We start from the raw sequence: 24,752 nt of genomic DNA on the forward strand, positions 1-24,752 counted from the left end.
GCCATCTATGGGGCTGCACAGAGTTGGACATGACTGAAGCAACTTAGTAACAGCAACAGCAGCAGCAGTCTGTTAGGATCCTTTGGATTTCTGTGATATCAGTTGTGATTTTTTCCCCGTTTCTAATTTTATTGTTTTGAGTCCTTTCTCCTTTTTTCCTTGATAAATCTGGCTAAAGGTTTATCAATTTTGTTTATCTTCTCAAAGAACCAGCTTTTAGTTTCATTGATTTTTTTTCTCTTTCTTCATTTATTTCATTTATTCCTTCTCTGATCTGTATGAGTTTTTCCCTTCCACTAACTTTGGGTTTTGTTTGTTCTTCTTCCTCTAATTGCTTAGGGTTAGGTTTATTTGAGATTTTTCTCTTTCTTGAAGTAAGATTGTATTGCTATAAACTTCCCTCTTAGAACTGCTTTTGCTGCCACCCATAGGTTTTGGATCTTTGTACTTTGTCTAATTGCAGTGAGCAGGGGCTACTGTTCATTGCAATGCACAGGCTTCTTTCTCATTGCAGTGGCTGATCTGGTTGCAGAGCACAGGTGCAAGGGATTCAGTAGCTGTGGTGCATAGTCTTAGTTGCTCTGCAGCATGTAGGATCTTCCCAGGCTAGGGATCAAACCCATGTCTCCTGCATTGGCAGCCATATTCTTAACCACTGACCACCAGGGAAGTGCCTGTCGGATGTTTCTTGTATCTCCTCAGTTTGTGCCTCCATTCTTTTTCCAAGATCTTGGATCATCTTTACTGTCATTACTCTGGACTCTTTTTTGGGTAGATTGCCTGTCTCTCCACTTGTTTTTCTCGGTTTTTATCTTGTTCCTTTATCTGGAACATATTTCTCTGCCATCTCACTTTGTCTCACTTTTGTCAACTAGAAAAAAGATGCACAATGTGAGAATGCAAGTCAGGTTTTATTTGGGGCAAAATGAAGACTGCAGCTCCAGAAACGGTATCTCACATAGCTGAGAAACTGCCCCAAATTGGTAGTGAAAGAAGCTCAATATATATTATTTTGGTGAAAGGGGAGTTCAGTGCAATCCAGTGCTTACCTTACAAAAGGTTTTCTGCTAGTCATGAGAAGGTGATGTCACCATGAAGGCATTTAGTGCTTTTCTAGATCTGAGGAGATAAGGATCATGAAATCAGTTCTGAAAATATTTGTCTAAAGACTTGTTCCACCAGTTTCCTTGGAGCACAGAGTGCCTCACTCTTCACCCTGAATTCCCTTCAGACGGAAAGTCAACAGCTGTAGCAACAGAGGATTCAGTCTCTGCAGAGGCAGATGGCAAATGCCCTTTGCAAGTGCCAATAGAGGACCCCCTAGTGGTAATAAATTTGACCATACTTTGGGAGGCATTTCATGACCATTCCATTCCACATTGCTAGGAAGACTCATTCCTGGTTCTGGAGAAAGCTACTCAGCATGCTGTTACTGGATTAGGTCTTAATAGTCAAAGATCTCTAGATACTTGTCTTCTAATTATGGTCCAGTTATGTCTTTTTCCAGTCCTTGCTGCAGGTTGTGAGGCATCTCATCATTGTCAAAAGATTGATTACTGAGATAAGCCTCAGAAACAAGCTTAGAATATCCTTTAATAATTCAATTAAATTTTATATGCAGTTCAGTTCAGTTCAGTCACTCAGTCGTGTCCGACTCTTTGTAACCCCGTGAATCACAGCATGCCAGGCCTCCCTGTCCATCACCAAGTCCCGGAGTTCACTCAAACTCATGTCCATCGAGTCAGTGATGCCATCCAGCCATCTCATCCTCGGTCATCCCCTTCTCCTCCTGCCCCCAATCCCTTCCAGCGTCAGAGTCTTTTCCAATGAGTCAACTCTTCGCGTGAGGTGGCCAAAGTACTGGAGTTTCAGCTTTAGCATCATTCCTTCCAAAGAAATCCCAGGGCTGATCTCCTTCAGAATGGACTGGTTGGATCTCCTTGCAGTCCCATTAGATTTCCCATTAGAATCCTTTAATTTCTTACCTGGCTCAGCATTATGGTCTGAAAGTCAGAAACTTGTATTTATCCAAAAGTCCTTTCTATAAATCTTCTTGAGGAGGAAGCATTTTTGCAAAAACATTAAAATAAAACCTTAACTGTCTATAATGGCAAAAGACTTTGAAGGCACATTTAAAATCTGATTATAATGCAATTGACAAAGAAACTTGGTTATGGCTGTGACAACGCTTTACTATTATAACTAGAATTATGACTGATAACATATTAATCAGGACATATCAGAATTTTAGGCACTCCATATAATTTCTAGGATAGCTGTATTAGTAACATTTACCATAGTATATAATCTGAGGCAATTTATTACTCACTCACCAATACTTCCCATGCAATTCAGCATACCAAATGAACCTAATTAAATCTCTCTCTTTGGGGTGTTTCAGGGGTCCTCTGAAACATCCCAAAGTTAGCCAGAAATCAAAAGAGCTTTAATTAAAATTTGATATTTGGGAAACTTGTCAAAAAGTTTAAAAACACCTGATTAGATAAGATCAGTCACTGTGAGACCATACTTATTCCTTAACAAAAGTTACCAGAGATCTCAAAAGCAAATATAAATCATTTAAAGGCAAAGAAACTCATATAATCTGTTATCAATGTATATTTGATTATATGATTCGAAAATCATATTATCAAAAATGTCATTCCAAGAAAACTTCTCTGAACAGAAGGAAAAAGCCAAATCCAAGTGTTAGCTTAGTCTCAACAAGGTTGGTTTACCCAACTAAATTCAGTTCAGTCTTAGAAAATCCTGATTATGCATAACTCTTTCAGTATTCTTTTATTTCTCACACTTTCTTTTACTGAAAACACATATCTTAGTTTCCTTACAGTTTTTTCCACATTGAGTTACTTGCCTTGTCAACAGATTTGTAACAGACAAGGTTTTATTTGACCACTAGTAAACCTAGGTACAACAGGAATATTATACTTAACATTGGTAACTTTAGACCTATCTATATTAATCAAACCAACAAGCTTAACCCACCTTCAATACCAGATATCAGTTCAGTACTGAATATCTCCCAGATCACAAGTCCTAAAATTTATCTTGGCCTGTTTTCTATATATTAAGATTTAATTTGTGAGTGCTTACTTTCAAGTCAGTTCAAACAATTCTTTTACCTTTTACCTGTTAACTTTTACATAAAGACCGAACCAGAAATCTCAGTGTTTTTTTTTTTTTGCTTGAGTTCAAAAGGCTTTTTCCCTACCACTCCCCACCTCCCCTGCCCCCCCTTTTTTTTTTCTTTTTTCTTTTTTCCTGAAGGTTTGGGCACAGGAGAGAAAAATACCAGTTGCTTTCATGGAAGCATAGTTGAAGGTCTTGTCTCCCAGTCTTCTAAAAATACCCTGGGTGTTTGGGGGTCTACAAGATGGAACAAAGCTTATCCATAACAAGGCTAGTTCAAAAGGGAAAATCTCAGTGAACTTTCCACCACAGGCAGAACCTGAGGCAAAAGGGAAGGATTCCCTGGTGTGGTCACATGTAAGCCCTGTCCTGTTATTTACCAAAGTTAATGTAAGTACCAACACATGTCAACAAACAAACATTAATACCAAGTATTAATTTGATCCTTAGTATTTCCCAGTTCACATGAACCTGAAATCCATTTAGCTTAATTTCTCTTGGACTTAGAATTGTTTGATTTTTAAGTGCCTACTTTTCTTTAAACCGATTAAATAGAGCTCATTTACAAATTAACTTCAGCAACAATATCCAAATACAAAGACACATACTGAGATATACATATATCCAAATAGATTCAACAAGAGATCTCATAACTTTGTTTTCCAAACTTAGGCATGAGTCACATATCATAATATAAAACTCACTAGTTTATATATAACAGTTGGAATAAGGACTTTTCCTTTTTTTTTCTCAGTTTCAAGAATTAGTAATGATCTAGACAAGTGTCCCTGAGAGCCATGGTCTCAAGGCACAGGGAGAGAAAAGCATCTTTTCCTAGAGGGAAAATTTCAAAAAAGTCTTAGCCAATTTTCTCTGGAGTCTAAAGACTATAATGGCCACACTATCAAAAATTCTCTTTATATTTCTATGGTCATAGTTTCATAGCCAAAATTTAGACTAGATAGTGCTCAAATCAGCCCTGATAACAAGGGCAGCTGGTCCCAGTGGAGACTGCCCCTTTGGGGAGGTGAGAGATCTTAGTTTGACCAGCACCAGGCTGTTGATTTGGAGAAGGCAATGGCAACTCACTCCATTTGGACGGAAGAGCCTGGCAGGCTGTAGTCCATGGGGTAGCAAAGAGTCAGACATGACTGAGTGACTTTACTTTCACTTTTCACTTTCATGACTTGGAGAAGGAAATGGCAAGCCACTCCAGTGTTCTTGCCTGGAGAATCCCAGGGATGGGGAAGCCTGGTGGGCTGCCGTCTGTGGGGTTGCACAGAGTCGGGCATTACTGAAGTGACTTAGCAGCAGTAGCAGCAGGCTGTTGATTATAGGAGAAGAGTCCTGAACATAAGGGAACTTCAGTCCATTTACCCATTGTAAAGATCTAATATTTTTAGGCCATTTTTCTTTGTCTGCCTACAGTGCAGGAGACCTGGGTTCAATCCCTGGGTCGGGAAGATCTGGAGAAGGAAATGGCAACCCACTCCAGTACTCTTGCCTGGAAAATCCCATGGATGGAGGAGCCTGGTGGGCTATAGTCCATAGGGTCACAAAGAGTCAGGCACGACTGAGCGACTTCACTTTCTTTGTCATTGGATCAGAGCTATAGAACAAGTCATTTAAAATTTTTCCCAAGGGGTTCCCAGGTTGGTTGTGGAGCCTTAGAGGTAGCATTTCCCATTTCAGCTCGAGCTGTTCATACCAGATGTCTGCGTGCTCAAAACAATCTTTGTGTTCAAACCAAAGTAACCAAAGCAAACCAGAACGTCACCAACTGGAAGTCACACTCCAAATAAAACAAATGGCAAAAAGATGCCTAGAAATCAAAAGCCAAATGGAATAAACAGCAAGATAATACTCCAAAATGAAAGCCAAATGTCGCAAAAAAATGCCCCAAGAGGATGGCAAGAGATACCCAGAAGAAAAGCCAAATGTGACTTCTCAGTCCTACTAGATCTATGAGCTGGCAGAGTCAGTGCTAGCAGCCTTTTTTAGTTCTGATATAGTTTCAAGCAATTTCTTGTTGGTTTCCAGTGAAATTCCTCTATTATTTCCTTTTCTAGAACCTTATGATAACAAAGTAAGCGTTCTATTCAGTGTGTTTGATCTTATGGACTGGCTTTTTCTAACTATGCATGCAAAAATATCAATTTTTGAATATCAAAAGAATCCCAACTTTTTAGGTTGACGTTTCCTTCACTATAATTTCCTCAATTAGGTAGTTACATAAAGCAAGGTCCGATGTTGTAAAGAGCAATATTGCATAGGAACCGGGTATGTTAGGTCCATGAATCAGGGCTAATTTGAAGTGGTGAAACAGGAGATGGCAAGAGTGAATGTTGACGTTCTAGGAATCAGCAAACTAAAATGGACTGGAATGGGTGAATTTAACTCAGATGACCATTATATCTACTACTGCGGGCAGGAATCCCTTAGAAGAAATGGATTAGCCATCATGGTCAACAAGAGTCTGAAATGCAGTACTTGGGTGCAATCTCAAAAACGACAGAATGATCTCTGTTTTCATTTCCAAGGCAAACCATTCAATATCACAGTAATCCAAGTCTATGCCCCAACCAGTAACACTGAAGAAGCTGAAGTTGAATGGTTCTGTGAAGACCTCCAAGACCTCTTAGAACTAACACCCAGAAAAGATGTCCTTTTCCTTATAGGGAACTGGAATGCAAAAGTAGGAAGTCAAGAAACACCTGGAATAACAGGCAACTTTGGCCTTGGAATGCGGAATGAAGCAGGGCAAAGATTAATAGAGTTTTGCCAAGAAAATGGACTGGTCATAGCAAACACACTCTTCCAACAACACAAGGGAAGACTCTACACATGGACATCACCAGATGGTCAACACTGAAATCAGATTGATTATATTCTTTGCAGCCAAAGATGGAGAAGCTCTATACAGTCAACAAAAACAAGACTGGGAGCTGACTGTGGCTCAGATCATGAACTCCTTATTGCTGAAACTCCAGTACTTTGGCCACCTCATGCGAAGAACTGACTCATTGGAAAAAGACTTTGATGCTGGGAGGGATTGGGGGCAGGAGGAAAAGGGGATGACAGAGGATGAGATGGCTGGATGGCATCACTGACTCGATGGACATGAGTCTGAGTGAACTCCGGGAGATGGTGATGGACAGGGAGGCCTGGCGTGCTGCGATTCATGGGGTTGCCAAGAGTCAGACACAACTGAGCGACTGAACTGAACTGCAAGTATAAGTTTTTTATGTACATAACCCTGGCTGGAGTGTTAGAAGCTGCTTTCTGATGCTCCTTGTTTCTAAGAGGCTCTATTCCCATTTTAAGTTGAATGTGTTGTGGATAAAATTCAGTCTTCACTTTTATCCCAACAAATTCTCTAAAGGCATCTGAATTGAAGAAGAGCCTTATGTCAGCCTCTTACCTAACTCAGCACAGACCACTTAGTCTCCTATAACTGAACAACCTCAGTATCTTCCAACTGAGCCTCCCCCAACCAGTACTCTTCCACTGGGTGGGTTTTTCCTGGTGTCTTTCAACCATCCCTTCCCTCCCTCCCCAAATTTTTCTACTGGAGGGGTATTTCTTAGTATCTTACAACTGAGTTCCCTTAGTGTCTAGACCATAAGTGGGTATGTCTGAGTATAGTTCAGCTGGCCTCCTCCCCCCGATATCTTTCAACTCGGAGGGGCAGGTAACCTGCTCAACTGCCAAATAAAATTCAGTATCATCAACCAATACAGGAGATCAAAGAACCAGGAGAGACTTAGTGAAATTCATCTGGACTCCCTGAGGAAGCAGATGGCCCCAAGGGACAGCTGCTGGTACCAAAGCTCTGGTTCCTTGTAGAGTTCAGGTGAAGGGGGAAGTCCATCTGGGTTGCTTCACTGGTTGCCATAACTGTTGACTAAAAAATGATGCACTACATGAGAGTGCAAGTTAGGTTTTGTTTGGGGCAAAATGAGGACTGCTGCTCCAGAGACAGCAGCTCAGCCAGCTCTGAGAAATTGTTCCAAAGTGGTAGTGGGGGAAAGGTCAATGTATATGATTTTGGTGAAGGGAGAGTTCAGTGCAATCAAGTGCCTATTTTACAAATGGTTTTCAGCTAGTTATGAGGAGCTGATGCCAAGGGATGTTCAAATTATTGTACTATTGTACTCATTCCATATGCTAGCTAGATTATGCTCAAAATCCTTCAAGCTAGTCTTTAGTAGTAAGTGAGCTAAGAAATTCCAGATGTACAAGCTGGATTTAGAAAAGGCAGAGGAACTAGAGATTAAATTGCCAACTTCTGCTGGATCACAGAAAAAGCAAGAGAATTCCAGAAAAACATCTACTTCTGCTTCATTGACTATGCTAAAGCCTTTGTGTGGATCACAACAAACTGTGGAATATTCTTGAAGAGATGGGAATACCAGCCCACCTTACCTGCCTCCTGATAAACTTGTATGCAGGACAAGAGGCAACAGTTAGAAGTGGACATGAAACAATGGACTGGTTCAAAACTGGGCAAGGAGTACATCAAGGCTGTATATTGTCACCCTGCTTATTTAACTTATATGCAGAGTACATCATATGAAATGCTGGGCTAGATGATTCACAAGCTGGAATCAGGATTGCTGAGAGAAATATCAAAAATCTCAGATATACAGATGACACCACCTTCATGGCAGAAAACAAAGAGGAACTAAAGAGCCTCTTGATGAAGGTGAAAAAGGAGAGTGAAAAAGCTCGCTTAAAACTCAACATTCAAAAAACAAAGATCATGGCATCTAACTCCATCACTTCATGGCAAATATGTTGTGGAAAAGTGGAAACAGTGTCACATTTCATTTTCTTGGACTCCAGAATCACTGCGGACAGTGACTGCAACCACAAAATTAAAAGACACTTGCTCTTTGGAAGAAAAGCTATGATAAACCTAGGCAGTGTATTAGAAAGCAGAGATACTAGTTTGCCAACAGAGTCCGTGTAGTCAAAGTTATAGTTTTTCCAGTAGTCATGTATGGATGTGAGATTTGGGCCATAAAGATGTCTGAGCGCCAAAGAATTGATGCTTTCGAACTGTGGTACTGGAGAAGACTCTTCAGAGTTCCTGAGACAACAAGGAGATCAAACCAGTCAATCCGGAAGGAAATCAATGCTAAATATTCATTGGAAGTACTTATGCTGACGCTGAAGCTCCAATTCTTTGGCCACCAGATGCAAAGAGCTAATAAAAGACCCTAATGCTGAAAAAGAGTGACGTCAGGAGAAGGAGGCAACAGATATGAGGTGGTTGGATGGCATCCTCAACTCAATGGACATGAGTTTGAGCAAACTCAGGGAGATAGTAAAGGACAGGGATGCCTGGCATGCTGCAGTCCATGGGGTCACAAAGAGTCAAAAACAACTTAGTGACAACAACACCAACAATGTCACTGTGTAGGGATTTTTTGCTATTGCAATGTCACTTCAGTCGTGTCCGACTCTCTGTGACCCCATAGATGGCAGCCCACCAGGCTCCCCCGTCCCTGGGATCCTCCAGGCAAGAACACTGGAGTGGGTTGCCATTTCCTTCTCCAATGCATGAAAGTGAAAAGTGAAAGTGAAGTCACTCAGTCAGGTCCGACTTAGCAACCCCATGGACTGCATGCAGCCTTCCAGGCTCATTCCATCCACGGGATTTTGCAGGCAAGAGTACTGGAGTGGGTTGCCATTGCCTTAGTGCTTTCTAAAATGAGGAGATGCAAGGATTGGGATTATGAAATCATTTCCTGAAAATATCTAACTAACTAAAGACCTGTTCTACAAGTTTCTTTGGAGCACTGAGTGCCTCACTCTCCACCCTGAACTCCTTTCAGTTCAGTTCAGTTCATTTCAGTTGCTCAGTCATGTCCAACTCTTTGCAGCCCCATGGACTGCAGCACACCAGGCCTCCCTGTCCATCACTGACTCCCGGAATCCACTCAAACCCATGTCCATTGAGTCGGTGATGCCATCCAACCATCTCATCCTCTTTCGTCCCCTTCTCCTCTTGCCTTCAATCTTTCCCAGCATCAGGGTCTTTTCAAATGAGTCAGCTCTTCACATCAGGTGGCCAAAGTATTGGAGTTTCAGCTTAAACATCAATCCTTCCAATGAACACCCAGGACTGATCTCCTTTAAGATGGACTGGTTGGATCTCCTTGCAGTCCAAGGGACTCTCAAGAGTCTTCTCCAATACCACAGTTCAAAAGCATCAATTCTTCGGCACTCAGCTTTCTTTATAGTCCAGCTCTCACATCCATACATGACTGCTGGAAAAACAATAGCCTTGACTAGACGGACCTTTATTGGCAAAGTAATATCTCTGCTTTTTAATATGCTGTCTAGATTGGTCATAACTTTCCTTCCAAGGAGTAAGTCTTTTAATTGCATTTTTCGGGGTGTGTCAGACATTAGCAACTGCAACAGCACAGGATTCAATCTTGCAGAGGCAATGGCAAATGCCCTTGGCAAGCTCCAATTTGCAGTTGACACTTTCTGTGTTTGCAATCTCTATTCTGTAGGCTGCAGCATTGTAGATTGTAGGCTGCAGGATTGTAGGTGGGTAAAGCTGGTCTAGAGGGTTATGTGGGCTTCCTGGTTAGAAAGACTGGTACCTGCCCACTGGTGGAGCTGGGTCTTGTTCTTTAGCTGGGCAGGGCTGTGTCAAAAGATGTGTTTAAGAGGTAGTTGTGGGCTCAAGAAAACTTTTGGCAACTTGTCTGCTGATAGGTGGGTCTGTGTTCCCTCCCTGTTGGTTATTTGGCCTGAGGCGTCCCAGCCCTGGAGCCAGAGGCTGTTGAGTGGGGCCAGGTTTTGGTGTCTCCAGGAGAGCTCAAAACCAGTGAGCTGGTACTTCTGCCACCAGGGTTTTTATCCCTGCAATGAGCCAGAGCCCTCCCTACCCCTACATACACACAGTTGCCCCTGCAGGATACCCTCCAAGACCAACATGTATGTCTAGCATAGGCTCCTGTGGAGTCACCAAGTTCCTGGGTTTTGGTATGCATGAAACCTTGTGTGCCCTCTCCAAACTGGAGTTTCTATTTCCCCTAGTCCTCTGAAATTCCTGCACTCAAACCCTGCTGGCCTTCAAAGCCAAATGCTCTGGGGCATCCTCCTGATACCAGCTTGCAGACTGGGGAGCCTTACCTGGGGCTCAGAACTCTCAGTACTGTGGGAGAAACTCTGTGATGTATTTTCAGTTTGTGGGTTGCCCATCCAGTAGGAATGGAATTTGATTGTGTTGCAGATCTCTTCCTACTGTCTCACTGTGGCTTCTTCTTGTCTTCTTTGGGGTTCTTTTCCACTGGAAGGACCAATGCTGAAGCTCCAATATTTTCGCCACCTGATGCAAAGTGCTGGCTCATTGGAAAAGACCCTGATGCTGGAAAAAATTGAGGGCAGGAGGAGAAAGAGGCAACCGAAGATGAGATGGTTGGATGGCATCACTCACTCAATGGACATGAATTTGAGCAAACTCGGGAAGATAGTGAAGGACAGGGAAGCCTGGTGTGCTGCAGTCCATGGGGTCACAAAGATTTAGACACAACTGACTGGCTGAACAAGAACAACAAAACAAAATTGAAACATTTACCTTTTCTCTCTACCTGATCCTTCCAGAGATTGGAAACTTTTAGGTTTCCAGTAGCTTAACAAATAAGTCAGAAAACTATCTTGCTAACTACATATCAAGATGAGGGACATAAAAGCCTGGTGTGCTATAGTCCATGGGATCACAGAGTCAGACATGACTTGGCCACTGAACAACAACAAGGCCAATTATATATCTTACACAGGTAACAAGAGCAGTTAATTAGGAATTGTGCCACTGTTGTTACTAAAGGACTCTTAGTACTTTTCCATCTTAAAATGTAATCAAAATGACATTACTATATTTTACTTCTAGCTTGTTACCTTTTATTATACCTCAGGTATTAATGCAGCTGTGGGCTGGAATACTGAAGCTATTGAATGTTAATTAGAAATTGAGCAAATTCGTATTAAGCATGACTGACATAGCAGTGTGACTTTACTCAGAAAGAATTGTTTTGATGAAAAGATTCACATCTTTATTCTCAGATGAATTGAGGGAATACTGATCCTTCAGCATTAATCAAAACTTATGACATCAAAAATTCCAATGAGTAAATACAAACTTGTTGTGGCTACTTCTGTTAGATGAAATCTATTTATATATATATCTCCTCTCTGTTGTAGAGATTGGGTTAAGAAGAAATATCTGGAGATAATCATTAGTGATTTAACTTTAACCTCCAATTCCTTCCCGAGTTTATATGTGCACATTGCATGTGCGTGCATGCACTTTCTCTCTTTTTCTCTTTCTTGTCTTTCTCTGTCTCTGTCACTCCCTCTATATATGGTATCTTTAGAACAGCAAAGCTGTGTACAAAACAATAGCAAAACTAGAGAAAAGACAAGCAGTCCTAACCCACAAATACTTGCCACAGAACCGAACATATCCATAAGGTATGTTAGGCCTCACCTGCTTGGGGAGATTAAAGGATGCTGTTAGCTGCCTTCACTGTTTTCATTGCCATAGAATGGTTTGGTTATACTAAAAAATTTAATTCAATTGCATTTTACAAATTTCAAATGCAACACTGTATTCTTGTCAGTTCAGTTTAGTTCAATCACTCAGTTGTGTCCGACTCTTTGCAATCCTGTGGACTGCAGCACGCCAGGCTTCCCTGTCCATCACCAATTCCCGGAGCTTGCTCAAACTCACGTCCATCAGTGATGCTGTCTAACCATCGCATCCTCTGTCGTCTCCTTCTCCTCCTGCATTCAATCTTTCCCAGCATCAAGGTCTTTTGATGAGTCAGTTCTTCACATCAGGTGGCCATAGTATTGGGTTTCTGTGTCAGTATCACTCCTTCCAATGAATATGCAGGATAGATTTCTTTTAGGATTGACCAGTTTGATCTCCTTACAGTCCAAGTGCTCTCAAGAATCTCCTTCAACACCACAGTCCAGAAGCATCAATTCTTTGGTGCCTAGCTTTCTTGAGATATATATATTTAGCAGAACAAGAATCAATAGCTTTAAAAAAGGAAATAAGTTATTTAACTTTATTTAGGGTGATTTTATTTTATGATGGTGCAAGTCATACATCTTGAAAAGTATAAAGAAGCGGGAAAAAATAAGCCATCCTCATGACATCTGGGCCATTACTAAATAGTTTATATCCTAATAAGAGATACTTTGAACCTATTATTTGTAGCTCCCCCCCCCCCCAAAAGACTGAATGTCTTTATTTATGTCATAATTTCCATTTTAAAATGTGTGATATTGGACTTCCCTGGTAGTCAGTGGTTAAGACTCCATGCTTCCACTGCAGGGGACACAGGTTTGATCCCTGGTCAGGGAACCAAGATCCACATGCCATGTGGCATGGTAAATAAAATAAGATAAAAAATAAAATATTTTAAAAAATTCAAGATTCTGAATGGTGATAAATTAGATGCCAATTAGAACTTCTCGTTTCCACCAGTGTTATTTTTATTCTAGTCATTCATTTCCATTCACTAATTTGAATTCTATCTAGTATCTGTTAAGATAATAAATGCTGCCTTGTAAATTATATAAATGATTTTGTACTGGCTGTAAGAACTGATAATATCATAGTCTTAGACCCTTTCACAATGAATATGAAATCTGTCTAATAATTTATGTCTTTTAAACAAGATGTTTGAAATTCTTTATCTCTTACAGATTGGCTGTGATCATAGCCAAAACCTTGTGGACATTTGTAGAGAGAGGCAATATCAGGCCTTTGTCTGTGATGCTTTGGCAGTACCAATCCGCAGTGGATCTTGTGACGCTTGCATTTCCATTGCTGTTATTCACCATTTTGCTACAGCAGTAAGTATTATCTTTCTTGCTCTAAAAACTTATAACTAAGTGGCAGGAAGCAGGAACAAGATGGCGGAGGAGTAGTTGGACATGGAGTACATCTCTCTCCACAGATACATCAGGAGTGCACCTTCAGACACAGAAGTGCTTGCAGGACACCAGCTGAGAGTGGACAGAGTACCTGACTACCAGAAAAGAATATATAGAACCATGCAGAACTCTGTAGGATGAAGGAACTAGGGGAAAAACAGGAGTGTTAGTAGAGCTGGATCTGCCCTCAGCAGATAGGGGAACTGAAGCAGGGGTCCAATCCCCACATCAGGGCAATTGCTAGGTCTAGCATTTAAGGCTGAGAGTGAAGCAGCTGATCTGTGACAGCCTAAATGGAATGAGAATCAGACAGTCCTTGCTGCAGTCATATGTGCCCCAGACAGGGACGCAGGTCCCCTAAAAGCCGCAGCAGCTGTGAGCTGGAGTGTAAGGGTTCTGGAGCAATCCCAGGGCAAGGACTGCTGTTGACTGTGTAGAGACGGACCGAAGGGACATGAGGGAGGAGATAGTGGTGGGACATGCCTGTGGAGGAAAGTCAGGCAGCCATGGAAGCAAGACAATACTGCTGAGTCATGCATAGTGGATCAGTCACCGTAGCCTCTCTCTCCCCATATCCCACCACTGGTAGCTGAACAATAGAGAGGCTGGGCCATCAAGCACCTGACACGCAGAACAACAGAATAGGATCCCACCCAGGGTGCCCCTTTAAGTGCCTGACACGCCAGTCTACAGAGCAGGATCCCAGTTGGGGGGCCTGTCTATGTGCCTGATGCGCCAAACAATAGAAAAGGACCCCAGGCAAGGGAGCCCTCTAAGTGCCTGAGGGGGTGGAGCTATGGAGAAAGACTAGCCAAAGAGGCCTTCTGATTGCCAACTACTAGAGGCTTGAAAAAAGACTGATAGGGCTGTAACTCCTGCAGCTGAGGCAGTCTGTGTCCTTGCACACTTGGTGCCATCAGGGTCCCCTCGACCCAAGCAGCCATGCCACCTTCACGCTTAACCCTCACTAGGGCAGAGCTGCCATAGGCAAAAAAGGACTTGCACCTATGCACATGGGTTCTCTTTGGTTTTGTCCAACTCTTTGCAACCCTGTGGATTGTGGCCTGCCAGGCATCTCTGTCAGGGAGGGGGTTCTCCAGGCTAGAATACTGGAGTGTATTGGCCAATACTGGTTGCCCTACCCCTTCTAGAGCACTATATTTCCTTCTGCCCTAGCTGCCATCTCCCCTGAGTACCTGGTGCTTCCAGAACCCCTGCAACCCAAGCAGCTGCCCGACCTCCACACCTGGCCCTCACAGGGGCAAACCCAAGTCCTTCAGGGCAGCCTCAGGAGCAAACCCCAGTGGATGACCCACATGCAGAGGTGGAAATAAAACCACAATCGAAACCCAGGGGCAGTGTGGAGGAAGACCCAAAACCTTCCCACAGCTATACCAGCTGTAGATTAAATCCACATGATCAACTAGGCAGACTCTGCATCTATGGAATATTGAGAGCTCCCACAAAAGAAAATGTACTCGTTCTGATAGCTGTGGACGTTGGAGGCAAGAACACACAGGAGTAGGACCAGATTAGAGTCTGAGCTGTCCCCATAGCAGGTCCAGAGACCAGCACAGTGTTGGAGGGCATCCTAGAGAGGCGAGGTGGACTGTGACTCCCAGTAAGGGAAAGGATGCTAACAACAGAGACTCAAGAAAAACGTTTATTATTATTATATTTTGACTTGTTCGGTGGTTTATTTTGGATGTTTTTCCACTTTTCCTTTTTTTCCCCTGTGTTGTAGTTTTCAGTTTTATTAGCACTGTGAGATCTAATTAAGCTTTTGAGTTTTTTAAAATCACACTCTGTATTGCTGTTACAATAAACCTCTCCCTCTACATTGGCCTTTTCAAGTTCTATGGAGTTTTCCTTTTTTTTCTCTCTTTTTTCATAATTTTAACTTAAAAAATTTTTAAATCTATTATTATTTTTTCTACATTTATTCCTTTGTTTACTTTTCCTATCCTTTTCCTGTCCTTTTCCCATCCTTTTCTTGTCCTTTTCCCTTTGCAGTTAATCTTTAATATATATAAATATTTGTTTACCTCTATTTAACTTTGCATTTCTATTCTTTTCTTTCTTTCCTTTCTTTTTCTCACCATATTTGTTTTTTTTGCTTTCATTGCTTTATTCCCCAGTTAACATCTTGCGTTAGTTTTGTTTTCCAGTTTGTGCTTCAGTTAATTTTGTTCTTAACTGGTGGATATCATTTTTGGTTTCCTTTGTTTACAGGGTCAGTCTATTGTACTTTATTTTTGTTGGACTGTTTTGAGTTTGCTTCTGGGTATATATGTGTATATTCCATTATTTTAATTATTCTTTGCCTGATTTTGTGACTGCACTTGTCTGTGGATCGTCTTTGGTTTCTTATGTTTGGGTATTTGTTTTAATCTCATTTTATGCCATAACTGACCTTTTCCAGTCCTGTGGCCACTGCTGAGTTTTCCAAATTTGCTGGCATACTGAGTGCAGCACTTTAACAGCATGATCTTTCAGGATTTGAAATAGCTCAGCTGGAATTCCATCACCTCCACTAGCTTTGTTTGTAGTGATGCTTTCTAAGGCCCACTTGACTTCACATTCCAGGATGTCTGGCTCTAGATGAGTGATCACACCATCGTGATTATCCAGGTCATGAAGATCTTTTTTGTACAGATCTTCTGTGTATTCTTGCCACCCCTCTTCTTAATATCTTCTGCTTCTGTTAAGTCCATACCATTTCTGTCCTTTATCAAGCCCATATTTGCATGAAATGTTCCCTTGGTATCTCTAATTTTCTTGAAGAGATCTCTAGTCTTTCCCATTCTGTTGTTTTCCTCTATTTCTTTGCATTAATCGCTGAAGAAGGCTTTCTTATCTCTTCTTGCTATTCTTTGGAACTCTGCATTCAGATGCTTATATCTTTCCTTTTCTCCTTTGCTTTTCGCCTTTCTTCTTTTCACAGCTATTTGTAAGGCCTCCCCAGACAGCCATTTTGCTTTTTTGCATTTCTTTTCCATGGGGATAGTCTTGATCCCTATCTCCTGTATAATGTCACGAACCTCTGCCCATAGTTCATCAGGTACTCTATCAGATCTAGGTCCTTAAATCTATTTCTCACTTCCACTGTATAATCATAAGGGATTTGATTTAGGTCATACCTGAATGGTCTAGCGGTTTTCCCTACTTTCTTCAATTTAAGTCTGAATTTGGCAATAAGGAGTTCATGATCTGAGCCACAGTCAGCTCCTGGTCTTGTTTTTGTTGACTGTATAGAGCGTCTCCATCTTTGGCTGCAAAGAATATAATCAGTCTGAATTCGGTATTGACCATCTGGTGATGTCCGTGTGTAGAGTCTTCTCTTGTGTTGTTGGAAGAAGGTGTTTGCTATGACCAGTGCATTTTCTTGGCAAAACTCTATTAATCTTTGCCCTGCTTCATTCCGCATTCCAAGGTCAAATTTGCCTGTTACTTCAGGTGTTTCTTGACTTCCTACTTTTGCATTCCAGTCCCCTATAATGAAAAGGACATCTTTTCTGGGTGTTAGTTCTAAAAGGTCTTGTCAGTCTTCATAGAACCGTTCCAACGTCAGCTTCTTCAGCGTTACTGGTTGGGGCATAGACTTGGATTACCATGATATTGAATGGTTTGCCTTGGAAACGAACAGAGATCATTCTGTCGTTTTTGAGATTGCGTCCAAATACTGCGTTGCTAGTAAAGTAATGCTCAAAATTCTCCAAGCCAGGCTTCTGCAATACGTGAACTGTGAACTTCCTGATGTTCAAGCTGGTTTTAGAAAAGGCAGAGGAACCAGAGATCAAATTGCCAACATCCTCTGGATCATCGAAAAAGCAAGAGAGTTCCAGAAAAACATCTATTTCTCCTTTATTAACTATGCCAAAGCCTTTGACTGTGTGGAGCACAATAAACTGTGGAAAATTCTGAAAGAGATGGGAATACCAGACCACCTGACCTGACTCTTGAGAAATCTGTATGCAGGTCAGGAAGCAACAGTTAGAACTGGACATGGAACAACAGACTGGTTCCAAATAGGAAAAGGAGTATGTCAAGGCTGTATATTGTCACCCTGCTTATTTAACTTCTGTGCAGAGTACATCATGAGAAACACTGGACTGGAAGAAACACAAGCTGGAATCAAGATTGCTGGGAGGTATATCAATAACCTCAGATATGCAGATGACATCACCCTTATGGCAGAAAATGAAGAGGGACTAAAAAGCCTCTTGATGAAAGTGAAAGAGGAGAGTGAAAAAGTTGGCTTAAAGCTCAACATTCAGAAAACGAAGATCACGGCATCTGGTCCCATCACTTCATGGGAAATTGATGGGGAAACAGTGTCAGACTTTATTTTTATTTGGCTCCAGATCACTGCAGATGGTGACTGCAGCCATGAAATTAAAAGACGCTTACTCCTTGGAAGAAAAGTTGTGACCAACCTAGATAGCATATTCAAAAGCAGAGACATTACTTTGCCAATGAATGTCCGTCTAGTCAAGGCTGTGGTTTTTCCTCTGGTCATGTATGGATGTGAGAGTTGGACTGTGAAGAAGGCTCAGCGCTGAAGAATTGATGCTTTTGAACTGTGGTGTTGGAGAAGACTCTTGAGAGTCCCTTGGACTGCAAGGAGATCCAACCAATCCATTCTGAAGGAGATCAGCCCTGGGATTTCTTTGGAAGGAATGATGCTAAAGCTGAAACTCCAGTACTTTGGCCACCTCATGCGAAGAGTTGACTCACTGGAAAAGACTCTGAAGCTGGGAGGGATTGGGGACAGGAGGAGAAGGGGACGATCCAGGATGAGATGGCTGGATGGCATCACTGACCTGATGGATGTTGAGTCTGAGTGAACTCTGGAAGTTGGTGATGGACAGGGAGGCCCGGCGTGCTGCAATTCATGGGGTCTCAAAGAGTCGGACATTACTGAGCGTCTGAACTGAACTGAATGCCATAACAAACCACCAGTGGAATCTCCATTTCTGGCAAGAGATCAAGCCCTGAGCCTTTGGAAAGGGAGCATTGACTCCAAGACCCTAGGCCACCAGAGAACGCCTAATCCTAGGGAGTATTAAATAGTGAGAACTCCCACAAAGGAAACCACTTGAATATAAGACCCAGCATCATCCAGCTACCAGTAGCACCCTGTGCAGGATGTCTCATCCAAACAAGAAACAAGACAAAAATACAAAGCCAATCATCAGCAGACAGGATTACCACCTCACTCAGCCCTGCCCCATCAGAGGAAAAAAAAAAAAAAAAAAACTCAGCACAAATCTCACCCTTTAGGAAGTTTACACAAACCACTGGACCAGCCTTAGGAAGGCAGAAACCAAAAGGAAGAAAGAATTCAACCTTGAAGCTAGGGGAAAGGAGACCTCAAACACAGTAAGTTTGAAAAAAAAAATGATGAAAAGGCAGAGAAATACTGCACAAATGAAGGAATAAACTAGAAACACAGGAGTCCATAAATGAAGAGGAAATAGGCAAACTACCTGAAAAAGAATTCAGAATAATGATAATAAAGATGATCAGAAACCTTGAAAATAGAATGGAGAAAATGTAAGAATCAATTAACAAAGATCTAAAAGGACTAAAGAATAAACACACAGAGGCAAACAACACACTTAATGAAATTAAAAATACTTTAAAAGGAATCAATAGCAGAATATCTGAAGCAGAAGAACGCATCATTGAGCTGGAAGATAAAATAGTGGAAATAATTGCTGGAGAGAAGAATAAAGTAAAAGAATGAAAAGAACTGAGGTAGTCTCAGAGTGGAGAAGTACTCTTGCCTGGAGAATCCATGGATGGAGAAGCCTGGTAGGTTGCAGTCCATGGGGTTGCTAAGAGTCGGACACGACTGAGCCACTTCACTTTCACTTTTTACTTTCATGCATTGGAGAAGGAAATGGCAACCCACTCCAATGTTCTTGCCTGGAGAATCCCAGGATGGGGAAGCCTGGTGGGCTGCCATCTGTGGGGTCACACAGAGTTGGACACGACTGAAGCTACTTAGCAGCAGTAGCAGCAGCAGTCTCAGAGACCTCTGGTATAATACTAAGTGGCAGGAAATGTTCATAGATTTTACTGATTTGGACTACATTTCAGCTTTTCCTTTCTTTCCATGTCATAAAGTGTATCCCAGTTTTTAAAGAAAGCCTGTGGAATGGAGATGAGTTACATGGGAGTTGTGCTTTCTTAAACAGAGGTCTGTTGTGACTATGCTTTACTGCTGCATATTTCCCCCCTTTTCCTGCCTGAGTCTTACTCATCTTTAAATGTCTTTCTCAAATCCACAGAGTTGCAGAACTTGAGCTATAGGAGACTTTAAGAGATCAGCTGTAGGCCTCTTGAGGATTTGTTCTCTCTTCTCAGCGTCTGAGCTTCTTCTCTATTTCTGTTTCCCATCTTGCTTCCTCAGCTCTTTCTCTCATTCCCAAGATCTGAGTTTCATGTTCCTCCCATTCTATTTTTCTTCTTTTCATATTCTTTTTTTTTCAAAACTCAAGTATTTAACTAGTAGTGGTATGCTGATGTTTTTAATTAGTCACTATGCTTCTAATTTTAAAATAAGCGAACTTAATATTTTATAGGAAAAAAAAATTATTACTTTTGAGTGTTACTCATTTTCTTCTGATCTAAGCAGTAATATAGATTCCTCTGTGCTGGAGTTACTGGCACCTTAACTGAATTCAAAACAAAACAGAACACCTTCTGTGCCTCTGTGTTATTATTGGAAAGAAAAAATTTTTTTTCTACTTATCCTTTTACCCTCCTTGACTGCAGAACACAATTCTTCTTCTTTCCTTCTTCTTCTTTTTTTTGTTTTATATAAGATTTGTCTTATGTTTGATTTTCTGTGCTGTCCATCTTAATTGAAAACAGTCCTGTTCAGTTCAGTTCAGTTCAGTCGCTCAGTCATGTCCGACTCTTCGCAACCCCATGTATCACAGCATACCAGGCCTCCCTGTCCATCACTAACTCCCGAAGTTTACTCAGACTCACGTCCATCGAGTCGGTGATGCCATCCAGCCATCTCATCCTCTGTCGTCCCCTTCTCCTCCTGCCCCCAATCCCTCCCAGCATCAGAGTCTTTTCTAATGAGTCAACTCTTCGCATGAGGTGGCCAAAGTACTGGAGTTTCAGCTTTAGCATCATTCTTTCCAAAGAACACCAGTCAATCATATTTCCCATTTGCTCTCTGTATCTGTTTCTGGCAGATAAACGATAATACAGTTTTGGTTTTTTTTTTTTTTTTCCACTAGGAGCGTAGAGTGGCAGCTCTCCAAGAACTTGTTCGACTCCTAAGACCTGGTGGGAAGGCGCTCATCTATGTTTGGGCTATGGAGCAAGAATATAATAAAAAGAAGTCCAAGTATCTTAGAGAAAACAGAACTAGCCAAGGCATGAAAGAGGAAATCAGCAATGATACATCAGTGCAAGAGTTGCTTGTGAAGCAGTTGCCTAATGTAGGCAATCAAGACTCAGCACATTCTGTCTCCTCCATAAATGACCTTCAAGATGGAGGATGTAATTCAAGGAATGTTGCTAATTCCAAGTTGCCTATTCATACTAACAGGACTTCTTTTCATTCTCAAGACTTACTGGTTCCCTGGCACTTTAAGGGAAATCCTGGTAAGGACAAGCGTGTTGAGCCATTTGGTCCATTAGGATCCTGTGACCCAGGTCCTGTATTTCATCGTTATTACCATGTGTTTTGTGAGGGAGAATTGGAAGCTGCCTGCCGGACTTTGAGTAATATCAGCATACTGCAAAGTTACTATGATCAGGGGAACTGGTGTGTAATTCTTCAAAAGGTCTGATTATTTCTATGAACATATTATATATAGGGAAGAAGTGCTCGACGTTTTTTTTAAAAAATGAGATTAAATTAGCTATATTTTTTAATTAAAGAGAAAATGTGTGGAAAAGTATCAAAGGAGAGTGCCTGGGAGAAATTTGAAAGAGACTAGTTAGTATATATTCAGTCTACTACTATTGCTGACATCACTTAATCCATGATGGAGGAACAGGATGGTTTTAAAAGTAATTGAAGTAGTTCGTGAAATATTTGGGATCTTAGGGTGAGAGTACAGCATTTTGAAGATAAACTTTTGTTATAAAGCATTGATAAATGAACTAAATTATGTAGACTCTTAATGAAGTAATCACATAACATTTTATCAATAATAAAATATTCCTGTTCAGTAGAAAATTGTCTGAAATTTTATCTGTGATTGTTAGCTCTAAAATCACAGATGATAACCACTCTGTCACCGCACTTTACTAGCACAGGGCTTGACACATCATAGGTACTCAGTAAAATTTTAGTCAGTTGGATAGTACCCATACATTAAGGTAGAGGTTTTCATCCAATAAAAGCTTACTGAAATTGTACAATGTACCAGTCACTATTTTAAATTCTGGGAGGGAAAAATAAAAAAAAATAAATTCTGGGAGGGGAACAGTGAACAAGAAAAATACAAAGTTGATGCCTTTGTTGAGCTTATATTCTAGAAGGAAAGATAGACAATAAACAATACAGGACACTGGGGTTTGATCCCTGGATCAGGAAAATGCCCTGGAGAAAGGAATGGCAACCCACACCAGTATTCTTGCCTAGAAAATTCCATGGACAGAGGAGCCTGGTGGCCTGTGTAGTCCATGGGGTCACAAAGCATCCGACATGACTGAGTGACTTCATAGTCGATTAGCAATGTTGTAATAGTTTCAGGTAAACAGTAAAGGGACTCAGCCATACATATGCCTATATCCATTCTCCCCCAAACCCCTCTGAGGCCTATCCAGGCTAGCACATAACATTGAGCAGAGTTCCGTGTGCTATACATCAGGTTTTTGTTGGTTACCCACTTTAAGTATAGCAGTGTGTACATGACCTTGCCAGAGTCCTAACCATCCCTTCCCCCTGGCAACCATGAGTTTGTTTTCTAACTTTGTGAGTCTCTTTTTGTTTTATAAGTTCATTTGTATTATTTCTTTTTAGACTCTACATGTAAGGGTTTTCATATGATATTTCTCCTTCTCTGACTTCACTCAATATGACACTCTCTAGGTCGATCCATGTTGCTGCAAATGGCCTTACTTCATTCTTTTTAATGGCTGCGTAATATTCCGTTGTGTGTATGTGTATATATATACCACATCTTTACCCATTCCTCTGTCGATGGGGCCTAAAACCTTCACTATAGTGCGAGAACTTCCTTGGTATTATTGTTCTCCAGTTTGTGAGTCACCTACCCAGCAGGTATAGGATTTGATTTTATCGTAATTGTTTCCCTTCTACCATTTTGCTGTGGCTTCTCCTTTGTCCTTTGATGCGGGGTATCTTTTTTTGGTGGGTTCCAGTGTCTTCCTCTCTGCCAGGTGGATTCTTTGCCACTGAGCCAGCAGGGAAGCCCTGCAGAAACAGTAGTGATTAGTAAATCTTAGATGAGATATTGATTACTTTTGTCATGGAATTTCAGTACAAGATTATACATTGCCCTTTAGATGAACTTGTAAGGTTCATGATATGAAAAGAAAGAATTATAGGCTAAAAATTTAGCCTTCTGATCTCTATGTCAGAAGCTTTATCTATCTCTTTTATACTTTAATAAAACTTTATTGTATAAAAAGCTCTGAGCAGTCAAGCCTCATCACTGGCACCAGATCAAATTCCTCATCTCCAGAGGCCAAGAATCCCGGTATCATTCACAGCTCATCACAGAAACATTTCAATACAAAAGAGATCCTTCCAGAACTAAGAGTCTTTCAGTAGTACAGAGCTATAGATTACAAAATGAAAATACATATAACCCCCCTAATTTGTGTGGCTTCACAGGTGGCTCTATGTGGGTCAGGAAGATCCCCTGGAGGAGGGCATGGCAATCCACTCCAGTATTCTTGCCTGGAGAATACCATGGACAGAGGAGCCTGAAAGGCTACAGTACGTAGGATCAGACAGAGTGGGACACAAATGAAGTGACCTTGCACTCACACACCCTAATTTGTCAAGAAATAGCTGGAGCAACAGGCTAATTTGACATTGGAATACAGAATGAAGTAGGGCATAGGCTAACAGAGTTTTGCCAAGAGAACACACTGGTCATAGCAAACGCCCTCTTCAAACAACACAAGAGATGACTCTACACATGGACATAACCAGATGGTCAATGTCAAAATCAGACTGATTGTATTCTTTGCAGCCAATGATGGAGAAGCTCTATACAGTCAGCAAAAACAAGACTGGGAGCTGACTGGCTCAGATCATGAACTCTTTATTGCCAAATTCAGATTTCAATTGAAGAAAGTGGGGAAAACCAATAGACCATTCAGGTATGCCCTAAATTATATCCCTTACAATCACACAGTAGAAGTGACAAATAGATTCAGTGGATTAGATCTGATAGGCAGAGTACCTGAAAAACTATGGACAGAAGTTGCTGACATTATACAGGAAGCAGTGATCAAGATCATCCCCAAGAAAAAGAAATGCAAAGAGGCACACTGGCTATCTGAGGAGGCCTTACAAATAGCTATGAAAAGAAGAGAAGCAAAAGCCAAAGGAGAAAAAGAAAGATATACCCATTTGATGCAGAGTTCCAAAGAATAGGAAGGAGAGATAAGCCTTCCTCAGTGATCAATGAAAAGAAATGGAAAATGAGAATACGAAAGACTAGAGATAGCTCCAAGAAAATCAGAGACACTAAAGGAAATTTTCACACCAAGAGAGGCACAATAAAAGATAGAAATTTTATGGACCTAACAGAAGTAGAAGATATTAAGAAGAGGTGGCAAGAGTACACAGAAGAATTATCCAAAAAAATCTTCACAATCTCAGATAATCACCGTGGTGTGATCACTCACCTAGAGCTAGACATCCTGGAATTTGAAGTTAAGTGGGCCTTAGGAAGCATCACTATGAACAAAGCAAGTGGATGTGATGGAATTCCAGTTGAGCTATTTCAAATCCTAAAAGATGATGCTGTGAAAGTGCTGCACTCAATATGCAGCAAATTTGGAAAACTCATCAATAGCCACAGGACTGGAAAAGGTCAGTTTTCATTCCAATCCCAAAGAAAGGCAATGCCAGAGAAAGCTCAAACTACCACACCACTGCACTCATCTCACACATTAGCAATGTAATGCTAAAAATTCTCCAAGCCAGGTATGAGTAAATGAACCGTGAACTTCCATATGTTCAAGCTGTACTTAGAAAAGGCAGAGGGACCAGAGATCAAAGTTCCAGCATCCCTTGGATCATCAGAAAAGGAAGAGAGTTCCAGAAAAACATCTACCTCTGCTTAATTGATTACACCAAAGCCTTTCACTGTGTGGAACACAACAAACTGTCTACAATTCTTCAAGAGATGGGAATACCAGAGCACCTGACCTGTCTCCTGAGAAATCTGTATGCAGGTCAAGAAGCAACAGTTAGAACTGGACATGGAATGACAGACTGGTTCCAAATTGGGAAAGGAGTGTCAAGGCTGTATATTATCATTCTCTTTATTTAACTGTTATGCAGAGTACATCATGAGAAAGGCTGGACGGGATGAAGCACAAGATGGAATGAAGATTGCCGAGAGAAATATCAATAACCTCAGATATGCAGATGACACCACCCTTATGACGGA

The 24,752-nt window shown here is 41.3% G+C and overlaps 1 protein-coding gene across 2 annotated transcripts in view; it reads left to right on the plus strand.

Annotated features, from left to right (window-relative positions):
* Nucleotides 1-21,556, plus strand: part of ALKBH8 (alkB homolog 8, tRNA methyltransferase) — a 126,806-nt gene extending 105,250 nt beyond the window's left edge. The window contains exons 10-11 of one of the 2 annotated variants that reach the window (XM_018059848.1): nucleotides 12,889-13,038; nucleotides 20,382-21,556. In XM_018059848.1, coding sequence (XP_017915337.1) covers nucleotides 12,889-13,038; nucleotides 20,382-20,939 — 708 coding nt within the window. In that variant the 3' untranslated portion in view covers nucleotides 20,940-21,556. The remainder of the gene's footprint in view (nucleotides 1-12,888; nucleotides 13,039-20,381) is intronic. The other variant, XM_013969562.2, reaches the window with a different exon arrangement.

The sequence above is a fragment of the Capra hircus genome, chromosome 15, assembly GCF_001704415.2.
Source record: "Capra hircus breed San Clemente chromosome 15, ASM170441v1, whole genome shotgun sequence".
NCBI lineage: Eukaryota > Metazoa > Chordata > Mammalia > Artiodactyla > Bovidae > Capra > Capra hircus.